Below are 14,361 nucleotides of genomic sequence, written 5' to 3' on the forward strand. Positions count from 1 at the left end.
GCGGCTCGCGCCGCCCGCGTCCGCCGCCGGTGCGCGCCGGAACCATCCAGCGACAACCGGACGTGACGTGTCAGGCGGCCGCAGTGCCGGGAGGACGGAAAGAACGCGCGGGGACGAACAGAGCTCCTCATTGGGGTCGCATCGGCGGCAACGAGACTTCCGACAACGCGAGAATTGAGGTTTGGGATTTGTTCTCCTCCTCCCTCCCACCGCTCCATCCCACTACACCCGCCCCACCATTCCTGTAGGCGCATGCGTGGAACCCGGGACGCAAGAGCCAATCATAGTGACTGGGCGCCGGCGGGGGCCCAGAGAGGACACACAGGCCACGCCTCTCGCGCGCAGGCTCTCGGGAAAGCGTCAGCGGGACTATAAAAACGCGCACACAGCGTGCGGAGCTCTCTTTCGCTGCAGTCCCTTCTGTGTGCTGCCCCTACTATGTAGTCTTTGCGGCGAAGTGAGTTTTGGGCCCGCATCCGTGAGCGGCCGGGATGCGGGGGACCCCGGGCCGTTGCGGTACCGGCCGCTGGCCGTCAGCACCGCAGGAGCGTGGTGAGGGCTAGCACGCAGCCCAACACCGTGTGAAGCCGATCTCGTTCGCCGGCGAACTCCACTCTCCCGGATGGTGAGTGACAACTTCGGCAGCTAACCTGGGTTCTGGGTTGTGAGACTCCATGTATCTTTGGGACCTGCCGCCTGTGGCAGTCTCCCTTCCTAGCCATGGAAGAGCATGTGCTTGTTATTGGCAAAGCTGTCACCATTTAATTGGTATCAGATTCTGACTTGAACAAGTAACATTCTAAGAGGTTAAGAGTTTGCTTAACGCTAGGAAACTGGACAGACTTTTCTTAACTATTGAAATATATGTTTCTAGGTAACCCGAATTCATCGGTATTGGCTGAGTGAGGGATGATACGTTAAGGTGAGGTCTTGTTTTTTTAATGTCCTCGGGGTTCCGGGTGACTGGGAAGACGTCATTACGGTCAGGTGCAGTTTTGCACGTGTGCTGACATTGTGTAACGTAAATGAGACGTCGATAAACTGATAGGTGCTCAAGACTGGGGAATCCGCAGATGTTCTTAATGTTGGTTTTCTTTTCTTGCAGGTATTTAAAGCAAAGCAGTAGTGGCTGAGATACAGGGGATTTTCGCACTTAATATCTTGGAAATGAGTATTATGGATATTAATACAGCACTGTATTCAGTACTGTCCTGACCTTTTATTTCATATAAAGTTTTTCTTTCATGAACCAAATAAATAAAGTTTAGTTGGTAAATAATGTGTCCTGTTTATTTTTGGAAACTGTATGAGTGAATTCTGGTGCAGGAGACATTTGCACAGGAAATTATTGCCCTCTTAAGAGAATAGTTTGATTGCTGCATATTATGCAAAGATGCACTGAACACATGTGGGTCATATTTTATTTCATGTGGCTTTTGTACTTAATTCAAATGACATTAACTATTCATTACATTTGCCAGTTGCTGGTCTTAAAATTTACAAGGTGATCCAATTACAGTTGCCTTTACAGAAATTCACTTCCCCAAGCCTTTAGGTGTCTGCCTGTAAGAATTGGGTTTTACATGAATATTAATGCATTCAAGCTTCACACCCCTAAGGTGTGGGCTGTGCTTTGAGAAGGCTCTGGCATCACTCAAGAGTGCGATGTGCCGTATCTCCAACCACAGGAGGGACTCCTTGGAATCTAGCCTCCCACCAGCCATCTCTTAGGTTGTTGCAGTATGTGCATTTTTCCCCTAGTATAAAATGGATTGTGTCTGATTAGTCTTGAGAAAACTGGGTTTGTTGGGATGGGCCAGTAGGTGGCATTCTTACATTGTGGTCCAAAACAGTACAATAAAAGTTTGGCTTCCTACTGTGCTCTGGGAAAATGATTTTGGTAATAACTTATAGGTGGCTGAAAGCATGCCCTTAGGGTTTGCTTGATATTAAGGTACTCGTGAGTAAGTAGATAAGTAAGTAACTCTGCTCACAAGTTTGTCACTTTCTGGCCTCTGATTTCAAGGAGATGCCAGTCTTATAGGTAAAATCTGGTTTTAACTAGTTGGGCACCAAATCATAAATACAATAGGCGAGGATAATAAACTATTATACTGAACTGCCTGTACCTCAAAACTGCTGGAGAAGGGATGAGTCTCAGGAGTCTTCCCTGGCTTGATGCCCAATGTGGAGACTGAATACTTTTCCATGAGTTTGTTTTCTGTTTCTTGAGCTTTCCATATATTAAAGTCCAGTAATGCTTTTTATCCAAGGTACAAAGGCAGGGACTCTGGTATAAACACCTGGAGTATCTTTGATTCCACAGCCATACCCCCAGGAAGTCACCCCATATACAACCCAGGTTTCATCAGGTCTTTCACACATAAGTGGTCCTCCGCTGTCTCCCTGGCAACTGTCCACACGGTTGTTTTCTTGGAGGTTTCCAGCACAGAGCATTCTCCCAGTAAATAGACCCTTGTAACGCTCTTTACAAAACCTCTTGGGTAGTAAAGGCACAGCAGCTTGTTGTAGAGTTCTTGAGTAAGCACGCCCTGCTCAGACCAAAGAAAAGAATTGAGTTAGAAGATTTCAGTTAATGACTGCATTTAGTGCAGCATTGACGGGATTTCAAAATGGGGATACTAAGTTACAGGTGTTTAATATAGGGATGTATTGTATAAGCATAGTTCCAAAATAAAAGTGCACATAGTTTCTCATTTAAACAGACTGAATACCACATGGTATTCATAGTCTGCTTTCTGACAGGCCATTATTTGGCTTAAATGTACAACTGTTGTGCCCCACATGTTCTCATAGTCTATTTAATGGAAGTAACTAGACCATCCTAGAAAATGTACTGTCAGGTCATTCCATGTATCCAAAAGAAAGCAAATAATCTCATGAGGGAATCACTGTTCTAAAACAGCTTTCTCAGGGTGATTTGTTGCTTCTGAGGCATTCAAGAATGTGAAAGCGAATCTTTTGGATAGAAAGCCACCAACCTGAGGTCTCTTATTTAATATACATTTTTAAGTTGAGCACCTAATGATAGTGAGAGCTTTGTGTATTTTAAGGACTGTCCTGAAGTACCTGCTACTTGATGTGCACTAGTTTGTCTCCACAGCGAGACAGCTCAAGCAGCTACATTCACCTGAGAACCCATGTGGAATTCTGCCACTGCTTAGAGGCTGGAGTAGAAAGCAAAGTGTGAGGAAGAAAGTTAAATGCTTTTCTTCAACTTGAGTTTCCATCTAAGAAGCTTTGCTATTTTCTGGCCAAACTTAAAAGTCAGTTTGAGGGTTCCCTGGCAAAAAGAACAAAAAGCAAAACCCTTTACTGGGCCAGCTGCTTCAAATCATCTATATGGAGAGCTTTCGAAACCACACTGAAATATTCGCAGGGACCTTTAAGTCTCTTGACTGTCCTCTCCCTGGTCTGGGTAACTAAAGTTGTAGAACACTTTCTACCTACCCTACTGGCAGTTGAGTTTATCAGCCTTTGCTAACATTGGAATTAGGACTAAAACTTCCAGGATGTGACTCTTAAGGCTACATGTGTATATTTCACACCTGGCAGACTTCAAGTATCAAAGGACTCCATTTAAGTCCTACCATTGCACATCCTAGCATGTAGGCAAGAGACAGGAAGCTGCCCAGTTTTCCTAGTTTGTGTCTTTTTATTATTACCTGTGTCACCCCATCCTGTTATGTGACAATTGGAGGCTGTTTTCTGTGGCCTCTCTCTCCACAGAGGTAAACAGGCTGGCAAAACATGGGTGCTTAGTCTGGCACATTGCTCCCCTGGTCCTTGTAATCTAACCAGGGCGATGTCATAGTCACTGCTGTCTGGCCGGTAGTTCCTATGAATCACAATCTGTTGAACCCCCATTTCTTCTTCAAACTCCTCTGGTACCAAAGTATGATAATCCCCAACTCGAACTACATAGCTCCTTGTGTTGTTACCATACCTGAAAGGGAAAAGCCAGATGTGAGGCTTTTTTCAGATAATGAAAAGTGATGATTGACAGCTAGGGATGTTTAAACTATAACAATAAATCTTATTTCAAACCACGTCCTTTTGCAACCCATCTTTCCATTTCTCTCCCCTAATGCTCACTGCCCTTCACCCCAAAGCCCATTACTATCTTAGTTTGGTTTTGCTGTATGTCTAAATGACTGTTTCCTAGGAAGCAGCAAATGTGAAGAGGGAAGGAGTGGAAAATACAGAAGGACAAAGCATCAAGTTGTCAATCCTTTACCAAATAGAAAAGGCTTCAAAGAGGCCATCTCTTCTAGACTGTTCTGATACAAAGCAGTGATGACTTTGTAAAGATCAAACCTCAAGCTTTCCTCAGTCTAACAAAGGACACAGCAGACACCAAGCACTCTCATTGTCCACACATGGCTGCTCTAAAGTGCTGGTCATAGCATCACCTCAAGAACAGGAGCTAAATGGGGCCGGCATGTCTGTCTCTACATGTACCGAGGCTCAGTGTCCGGAAATAGGAAAGCAAGAAATAGGGAACAATCAAATACAAAATCCAGCTCTCGTCAAAGGAGGCCTTCAATTAGGCGATTATATTTTCCTACATCTACAAATGAAACTCAAAAGAAATTCTTGGGGCCTACACTCTGCTTCTTGCAAATGCCAGTGTTTTATGATTGGCAGAGAATTGAGCCATAGCCCCAGAATCTAGGAAACCAAAACCCAAAGCTTGTTTAAAGAACTAATAGCTGACTATATGCCTTTTAATAAAATTACTCAAAAGTCCTCAGGCACTTCAAACAAGAAGACCCCAAATGCAATGAAGCTTAAAGTCCACATCAGATGGACTGTAACACTGGAAGCAGATTCCCTCTTACTCGCATTAAATGATGCTCCCGTGGTTTCTAAAGCATAGAAAATGCTGAATATCATAACCTGTTCCTCTGATATTTAACTGTCCGTCTATCTCATACTCTGTAGATAAAAGGGATCCCAAATGACAGATGAAAAAAGTTATCTGTTGATCTACATTTAGAATAACCTCTGTCCTCTAAATAGTCCATCATTCTTAACTATATCCACCACCTGGGAACAGAGCACCCACTTTAATCATGGAAGGAGCACTTAGGAGTATCTTCTATGTTATTTAAGCATTATCTGGAATGGTCAGGCCAGGGTAGAAAAGCATCATTTGTAAACAAAAGGTTCAACACCCTCCCTCCCAGATTCTGGTCCTGATGGCCACATCCCAGCTTCTATTATATCCGTCCACTACTAGTCCAGTGTTTCTCTTCTCTCCTGTGCTACCTCTCGTCTCCTTTATTACAACAGCCATGGAACTGGTCTCCCTCCAATATAAAAATATAAAGTTAGGGTTCCTGCACACACCCATTCGAGTTCCTAAAACTGTGGGTCTTTATCATTTGGCAAAAAACAATTTTGACTCACTTCAGAAAAATGCATACTCAAGACTTTAGAGTTGTGGGCATTTCTTTTCATGTAATTTCAAACTTATAAAATACCTTTACACATTTGCTTTCTTCCTTCAGACCTCTCCTAGAAGATCCCAATGACCCCTATTGTGAAAATGTTCTTTGAACATACTTCAAGGCTCAGAAAACAAATGAGAAAGAGGTTCACAAACCCAGTAGGCCAGAGTGTCCCTGCTTCTCTCTTCTACCAAACAAACCACTGACCCCATACCCTTTCTCATAATATATGTGCTACTCCGTCATTCTCTGTGTATCTCATACCTTCTCATCACTATGTTACTGGAATAGAATAAGACAGAAGAGACTGATTACTAGATACGGATTTATCAGTGATTGACTTAAAGTACAACTTGTACCGACTATTTGCCAAGCATGGCTTCACTTGCTACCCAAACAAAACAACCTGGAGAAGTGGATGAAATAATGGATCATTGCCCTTAACAACCTCTGACTGCCATGCCTGCTTTCGTCAAATCTTGCTTACCTGTCTCACCTTGTGATTTTAGAGTATAAAATAAGAATACAAACTAGACCTAGCATGAGAGCTTCTCAGGAGCTGTCCTGGTTATGGTCCACTAGTGACATCTCTCTTCCACTCTCATTGGTGTCAAATGCTTATTCCTTAAAGTGTCAACATTGCAATCCCACAACACTACCTACTGCCATCTTCTATTACATGAATGCAACCTCTCTTTTTTAAAAAAAAAAAAAAAAATGTGTTCTTAGGAGAATTGTTCTTCCCCCAGGATGAGTCCCTCAAGGTGGGTGTGTGCGTGCGTGCGTGCGTGTGTGTGTGTGTGTGTGTGTGTGTGTGTGTGTGTGTGTGTGTGTGTAATAACAAAGAAAAATAAGCCATGAACTTGATAGTCAATGGGGTGGGGTATGGAGATTACATTGGAGGAACTGGAGGGAGGGAAGAAATAACAATTACATTTTAGTTAAAAATAAGTTTAAGAGCCAGGTGTTGGAGGCGCACACCTTTAATCCCAGCACTTACGAGGCAGAGGCAGGCAGATCTCTGTGAGTTCGAGGCCCCCTGGAGTCTGGTCTACAGAGTGAGTTCCAGGATGGGCTCCAAAGCAATGCAGAGAAACCCAGTCTCAAAAAACCAAAAATAAATAAATAAATGCATTTAAAGCACATGTTCACTCTACATATGGGCCATTCCATCTGTGATGGTTAATGTTAACTGTCAACTTGACAGAATCTAGAATTACCCTGGAGATGGACCTCTGGGCATTGGATTGTCCTGATTACGTTCATTGGAGCTGGAAGTCCTGTCCACTGTGGAACCATTTCCTGTTTGGGATGCTGGACTGTATGAATGGAGGAGAGCAGAGGACCAGAAAGCATTCATCCCTCTGCTTTCTGATTGTCACTGCCACGTGACCTGCTGCCTTAACTTGAGCTATGATGGACTGCACCTTGTCTGTGCACTACAATAAACCCATTCCCCCTTAAGTTGCTTTTGTCAGAGTATCTTATCACAGCAACATGGAAAGAGTCTAAGACGGTGTATTTAAAGGAAAACACAAGGTGCTGGTGAGATAGCTTAGTGGGCCAAGTGTTCACTGTGCGAAAATGCAGACCTTCCTTTGAATCCTCAGCGGCCATATGAAAGCTGGCCAGAGTAGTGCATGTGTGAGCCTGAGGTTGCGGACACAGAGTTGGGACAAAGGGGCCTGCTGACTGAACTGGTGAGCTCCACGTGGCAGCCTTATCTCAAAAAGTATGGCTCAGCGGTTAAGAACACCTGTTTTTCTTGGAGAGGTCCTGGGTTCAGTTCCCAGCAGCCCATGGCAGCTCACAATTGTCTATTACTCTAGTCCCAGAGTGTCCAACATCCTCTTCTGACCTCTGCCGGCACCAAACACAGATACACACATGCTGCTAATATACTCATACACAAAACATTTCATTTTAAATGAGGTAGAAAGCAATTGAAGAAGACACCTGACTTCTGGCCTCTATGTGCATATCTGCATATGTGCACATATACCCACACACATATGTGTGAACACATGAACACTTCCATACACAAACACATACACATACGTGAAAAGGCATCTGTGGTGTTTGAAGCAACAGTCAACACACACATTCTCCACTTTCTCCAAAAGACAATGCACAGTTCTCTCTAAAGTTGGTGCTGTTCTCCCAACAGTCTTTCAAGCTGACTGAGACAAAGCAGCAAGGCTTTCACTGTTTCATTTGGACGCTGTTCTGTCGGCAGATTAGTTTTGTGGGAAACTGAATTACATTACTGACATAGTAACAGTGTTGTACACCAACCCATGACATACTGACACAAAGTTGGAGCGTTAGACACCATTTAATGACTTTTTCATTTGTGCTATATTTAGACTGTTTCCTGGCATTTTATTTTGCCCTTATCTGACAAAAATCAGTTGGTCAACATCTTTTGCCATCACGATTCTGTCTTCAAATGCATTATGTATTAAATATAAATAGCTTATCATCAGAGTCCATTTTCAGTTTTGCAATCAGTCCATTGAACAAGGTTAAGCAACTGTCAGCTCCATTATGCATTCTACTTCATAATTACTTTCAAATGTTCAAACCATATCCTGTCCTATCCACCAAACCAATGGGACTGAAATGTTAGCATACATAAGACACTTGAGATTTAGATTCAAACACACACCCATGAGTATCAGCTCCAAAACAAACCCAGCAGATGTAGGGTTGACCCCAGGAACTTTAACACTTAGCAAGCTAAGTGAATCTCACATCGTGGTGAAAAGAATATAGTTTAAAGATGGTCCCCTAAAGTGTTTGGTCATAGAAATAGTGTCTCTTTTCCTCTGGGTTCTTACAGCAACACCAAACACTGTATGGAGGGCAAGCATTCAAGCTGTCTCATTATTGCCTGCATTGTTGGAGCATATTCCTGGGATCCAGCAAGTACTTGTTCACGTGTGAGTGTTTACAATTGTCATGATCTCTGCATCTCACGTAACACAGAAATGTCTTAAAACAACTTGTATTTGGGTAAATTTTCAGACTAAGCTCTATTTCTTATAGACCCAACATAGCAACCATATGAGTGTGGATTTCTGTCCTGTGAAGCACCTTGTGCATGGAACCCAAATGCACAAATAATTATGAAACAGACAGGAGAATTCAGTGTGTGACATAGTTATCATAAGTCAGTAGGTGAAAATGGAAACATTCAAAACAGAAAAGAGGGAAACCATGAATAAAGGAGAGTGTAGAACCAGGCCCCTTCCTCATATTATATAATGTATAAAGTAAACTGTAAGACAAAACCTTTCACTATTTTAAGGGAAAAGCAAGACAATGTGATTGCTATATGGAACTAGGGGAAATGTCTTGTTTTGTTGAGACAGAATTTTGCTATATAGTTTTTGCTGACCTAGAATTCCCTATCTATCCTAGGTCAGCTTAGAACTCAGAGATCTGCCTGCTTCTGCCTTCTGAGTGCTGAGATTAAAGGTGTGATAAGATGCACAAAAAACTTGGAAACTAAGAAAAACTGTAAACAGGGCTGGAGATGTAGCTCAGGAGGTCAGGTGCCTACACACAGCACACAGAGCCCTGGGCTAGATCCCCAGCACTGCATAAAACTGTGTGCTGAGCACATTATAAATCCCATCACCTGAGAAGTGGAGAGAAGGCCAAAAGGTCAAGGCCTTCCTTATCTACTTAGTGAGTTTGAGGCCAGACTTGGCTACATAAGACCCCATGTTACCAAACAAAAGGAGAAATCAGACAGGAAAGGAATCATAAACAATAGAAGAGTGTGACATTCCAGGAAGAGATCTTTGTGACACATAACAACAAAGGCTCTGTATGTAAAACATATGCAAAAATAAAATCTACTTAAAAAGATAATGATATATATAAAATAGGCAAAGGATATTGTGGTGGTTTGAAAGAACCACCACCCAAAGGGAGAGGCACTATTAGGAGCTGTGGCTTTGTTGAAGTAGATGTGGCCTTATTAAAGGAAGTTGTCACTGTAGGGATGGGCTTTGAAGTCTCGTTTGCTCAAGCTTTACTCAGTGTTATAACGAGGCCACTTCTGTTGCCTGTGAGTCAAAATGTAAGGCCTCTCAGCTCCTACTCCAGCACCAGGTCTGCCAGCAGGACACTATGTTAACACCACGATGTTAATGGACTGAACCCCTGAAAATGCAAGCCACCTCAATTAAATGTGTTTTCTTTACAAGAGTTGCCATGGTCATGGTGTCTCTTCACAGCAACAGAGTCCCTAAAACAAGTATGACAGAGGCATTATTATAATCAACACCCAACAAATGCTACACAGATGTCTTCTGCAGCAGTACTCTGTAGTATCGGAAGAGTAGGAATAACTAACTACTCATTAGCAGGGGAATGAGTAAAGTGCAAAGTTCTAGAAAAGAAGTGACAGTTCACTCATTGGTTAAAATGAATCTACACAGACATACTACGAATACACAGTAAAACATAAATGCACCATGCAATATTATGTAAAAGAGACAAATAATGTTTTACTTTGAAGAATTCTTCAACTCTATGGTATACATTGATGGGAGATGTCATTCTGTAAATATGTTTCTCATACTGGTTAATGAATAAAGCACTGTTGGCCAATAGGAAAGGAAGATAGAAGGGACTAGGAGACAAGGAGGAAAGAGGAAGTAGGAAGGAGGAGTCAAGATGGAGAATCTGGAGAGAATAGAACCGCCAGCCGCCTCTCGCTGGTAAGACCACGTGGAAATACATAGAAATGGGTTAATAATTAAGACAGAGCTAGCCGATAAGAAACTAGTAACTGGCCAACAGAATTATATCATATACAGAGTCTCTGTATATTAATTGGGGCTGGCGCGGCAGTGGGACAAGACTGGCCGTGGGAGGAAAAACCATACTCCTTATAATACATTATGTTCAAATCTTAATTAGGACAATTTTTGCATTGTACCAAATTAATGTAGTATACCACAATTCCTCATGTTCATTGCCATGCTTCAATAATTATCAACATTTTGCCAAATGTTGGTATACATCTTTAAATGCCAAAGTTAATGTAAAGAAATGGCTATTGACTACAGCCTGTAAATAAACAGTACACATGGATGAGGAGAGAGGCACCGTGAGGACAGCCTTGGAACTGGACAGTGACCTTCTAGTGCAGCTTGCTCAAGGAGCTGGGAAGAGCTCAGGATGGACTGATAAATGTCCAGGACAAGAGGAAACTCTGGTCAGAATAGCACTATGTGCCATAAAAGCTAAAAATAACAGGGATGCAATATGGCTTTCAAGAAGGTACAGAGCAAATATGCAAACCATCAAGAATATAGAAGCATTGAAAGCACTAAGGGCTACATCCATTCTTCCTTAGAACTGGTAACCAAATAACATACCTGAATTTTCTTCTACAAGAATATGAATTTAATCAGATATATTTTTGTTTGACAATATATGTTGTTTGCTGTCTTACTAGTAGTAATAGTAGTATTGTTATTTTGGATAAACTCAGTGTTTTTCTTGCATCAGCCTCCAAAGTACAGGGATGTGTCTCCACACCCACATATCTTGGATAAACACTTGAGGAAACCACCACCAACCATATCTGTTTCCTCTCTCCAAACCTCCCTTCCCTCCTCCCTTGTTCCAGACTTGGTTTAGACAAAGAACATCAGGTTGTTTCCTGAAGCCTCTTTGCTGTTCTTGTTTGCATCACCTCCCTTACGTTCATAGCCTGCAGGGCAAACAGAGAAGGTATATAGTCCGGTTCTGCCACCCTAGCATAGAGTGAGCTAGAGGGAATTGGATTGCTTAGAAGGAGGGACACACACCTTTTGAAGCAGTGCGCTGCTGTCAGGACCCAGCAGCTACTCAGAAGGGTGGCTCCGCACAACAGCCTGCCATCTCCATGGGACGACTTCAGCCGGAGGGAAGCCTGCCAAGGCCAAGCACCCCTAGAAGAAAAGGAAAGAAAAGCATCGGGTAAAACAATGGCTTTGACGCAGGTGGAGGGAAGAACTCAAAGTAGAGTGAAGCCCTTAGGTTCTTCCTGGGAAACAATGCCCACACAACTCAACAGACCACAGAGATCAGCAACTCTGAAAATTTGTCAACAGGCATCTCTATACATCCAACTCGCTTTCAACTCTCTAGGAAGCAAGTTGTCTTCTTTATATTCCATGGGTCCAGTGTAATTTCTCTACTTGCTCTATGTCACACATGTAGCTAACACAGGGTAGCCTAAAGCAGTACTGGCTCCCACCAGTGAATTAGAACTAAAATTTCATTTTAAAAATCACTCAACTAAGAAACAATTATCCTCATTCATGCCTTGGCACCTGTACATTCACACACACACACACACACACACACACACACACACACACACACACACACACACACACGTGCGGCTGAGGACCAAAAGTCACTTTAGTAAGTATGCTGTATTACCCTCCTCTCAATATGGTTCATCAGATGAAAATTGTAACTCAAAGTTCTCACTGTACATGAAAAATTGTGTGGTCCTTTCTAACCCTATACAATGATATGTAGATTTTTTTGCTCACATCAATATAACACTTTACAATGTAAAAGTGAATTAGGTAATGCTATTATCTATAGCTGTCTTAAATTTTAACTTGTAGTCATGTAATAGAAAGAACATAAAGGTCTCTATCCACAGTGCCTGCTAATGTCTTCCAACGTTTATATACATCAGATGTATATTTCTGCTTTAGAATAAGCTGCCATTGTAATTTTTCTTGGCTTTTCATTTGAGTTCTCTCTCTCTCTCTCTCTCTCTCTCTCTCTCTCTGTGTGTGTGTGTGTGTGTGTGTGTGTGTGTGTGTAGGTTATATAGTGGCTGTGGGAGTCAGTTCTCTCTTTCCACCACATGAGTTCTGAGGACCAAACTCAGTTCCCCAGCCTTGCTTCCAATCACCTTGAACCCAGGAAGCCATGCCACAGGCCAATGCGGAAATTTATGAGGAGTGGTAACTTCTGAAGGACCGTGAATACACATTTACATTGATAAGAAGGAACACACTTCTCCTCCATTAAACGGCTCTCCACAGTTACATGCTTTGTTTCTGTCACATTTTGCATCAGAAACATACCATGAGTTAAGAGTTCAATGATGTGATAACATGATTTTATATATATATATATATATATATATATGTGTGTGTGTGTGTGTGTGTGTGTGTGTGTGTGTGTGTATGTATGTACATGTATGTATGTATGTATGTATTTTGAATATGCTTCAAAGGGCAGGAAAACTGGGCTGGAGAGATGGCTCAGTGGTTAAGAGCACCAGCTACTCTTCCAAAGGACCAGGTTCCATTCCTAGCACCTACATGACAGCTCACAACTGTCTGTAACTCCAGTTTCAGGGGATCAAGCACCCCTGCACAAATATACATGCAGGTAAAACACCAATGCATATAAAAATAAATAAACCTATAAGCAAAACAAGCAGGGAAACTATCTGTGCAATCTTTACTTAATTTATAAAATAATAAAACAAGCCCCATGCATAATAAAAGGGAACCCTGGGACTGGAACACTGGGAGCACACACATATATTAATAATCCTGTAATATGAAAATCTGTTTCAAGAGCCTTTCATTACCTTAAAGAATTGTTCCCACCAATGATCCGTTTCTGTCGACGATGCAATAATCTCAATCCACACCCTGAAGAGAGCATTTCTGAAAGGACAAAGGGGTTACTAATATCCATCTCATGTCCCAGGTACTTCCTCCTCTACTTAAATTTTCTCAGAAAATTGTACTGTTATTTTTCTTGAAATAAATTATATTTTAACCTAACAACAGTCTTATGCAAGTAGATCAGAAATTTATGAAGTTTTCAATCATTAGGCTCTGAAGTATTTCATAGGCTGCCACAACAATCCTGATTATCCTTCCCAGGGTAACATTTCTGTCATAAATACATGAGTTCAACTAAATATGTGAGAAAGTGGCAGATGTATACAAAAGAAAACACATAAGGCATGACCAAATTTTACAAGGAACATATGTAGATTAGTGTTTCATATATACATAAATGTATGTACTGTTTATTAATAAGTGTATAAATAAGTTAAAACATGAAGTTTTATATATATATATATATATATATATATATATATATATATATGTTTTTTGTTTTGTTATTTTTCTCTTTGTGTAAGGAGGATGGGAATTGTGCCAAGAACATGAAGACCAAATCAGTGCTAATGGTTCCAAGGCAAGGGGATCCACGAGAGCTAGCAGTAATATTTGGCAAAGAAAGAGGTGGAGCAATGTGTATCAGGAGGATTAATTTGCCAAATGATCTTCGGGGTCTGCCATCAAAACCTGACCCTTCATCACTTTGGATATGAGTCTTTGGATACAGCTGACACTGTAATTTACAATATGAGAAGAACTGTGTGGTAATGTTCCACACTGGGCCCGTGTACCTGATGCCAAGAAAAGTATTGCTCCAACAGTAAGCAAATCTAAAGTGTCCATCATTCTGACTTTAAGAAACAAAAATCAATTTTAAGCTGTATACTGACATATAAAGAAATGAGAAGCGAGATCGCATTCCTTTGTAAGAGAGTCCTGTCAGGTGACCAGTCACCAATCACTTGTGTCTAATTGTCTTATGAAAGTCACTGGGTCCTGAGCTGCAGCAGAAAAAGCAAGACGATAATGAGCCAAATTCTGTCAGGGAGCTAGAGAAGAAACATTTTCACTGTGGGATGGAGGCACTGCCTACCGTGGAAAAGCATCAAAATAAAGTGCGTTTACACATTCAGTTTTACAGTTTTCAACTGCTTCAGGAATTTGATATACTTTATACAGCATATATAGATATTACATATAATTACATGTTTATT

The 14,361-nt window shown here is 41.7% G+C and overlaps 1 protein-coding gene, 1 long non-coding RNA gene and 1 other non-coding gene across 3 annotated transcripts in view; 2 read left to right on the forward strand and 1 right to left on the reverse strand.

Moving 5' to 3' along the window:
- Positions 1-275: 275 nt before the first annotated feature.
- Positions 276-1,273, forward strand: LOC127223017 (uncharacterized). The gene is made up of 3 exons (XR_007834609.1): positions 276-625; positions 875-922; positions 1,106-1,273. It is a non-coding gene; the product is annotated as an uncharacterized LOC127223017 (long non-coding RNA).
- Positions 671-800, forward strand: LOC127223128 (small nucleolar RNA SNORA24). The gene has a single exon (XR_007834613.1). It is a non-coding gene; the product is annotated as a small nucleolar RNA SNORA24 (small nucleolar RNA).
- Positions 1,274-1,407: 134 nt separating the features above from the next.
- Prss12 (serine protease 12) overlaps positions 1,408-14,361 on the reverse strand; it is a 54,764-nt gene continuing 41,810 nt past the window's right edge. Inside the window, exons 8-11 of the mRNA XM_051185559.1 lie at positions 13,105-13,183; positions 11,306-11,428; positions 3,687-3,967; positions 1,408-2,552 (exon numbers count right to left, since the gene is read on the reverse strand). Coding sequence (XP_051041516.1) covers positions 2,245-2,552; positions 3,687-3,967; positions 11,306-11,428; positions 13,105-13,183 — 791 coding nt within the window. The 3' untranslated portion in view covers positions 1,408-2,244. The remainder of the gene's footprint in view (positions 2,553-3,686; positions 3,968-11,305; positions 11,429-13,104; positions 13,184-14,361) is intronic.

Source organism: Phodopus roborovskii, unplaced genomic scaffold (genome assembly GCF_943737965.1).
Source record: "Phodopus roborovskii unplaced genomic scaffold, PHOROB, whole genome shotgun sequence".
Classification (NCBI taxonomy): domain Eukaryota; kingdom Metazoa; phylum Chordata; class Mammalia; order Rodentia; family Cricetidae; genus Phodopus; species Phodopus roborovskii.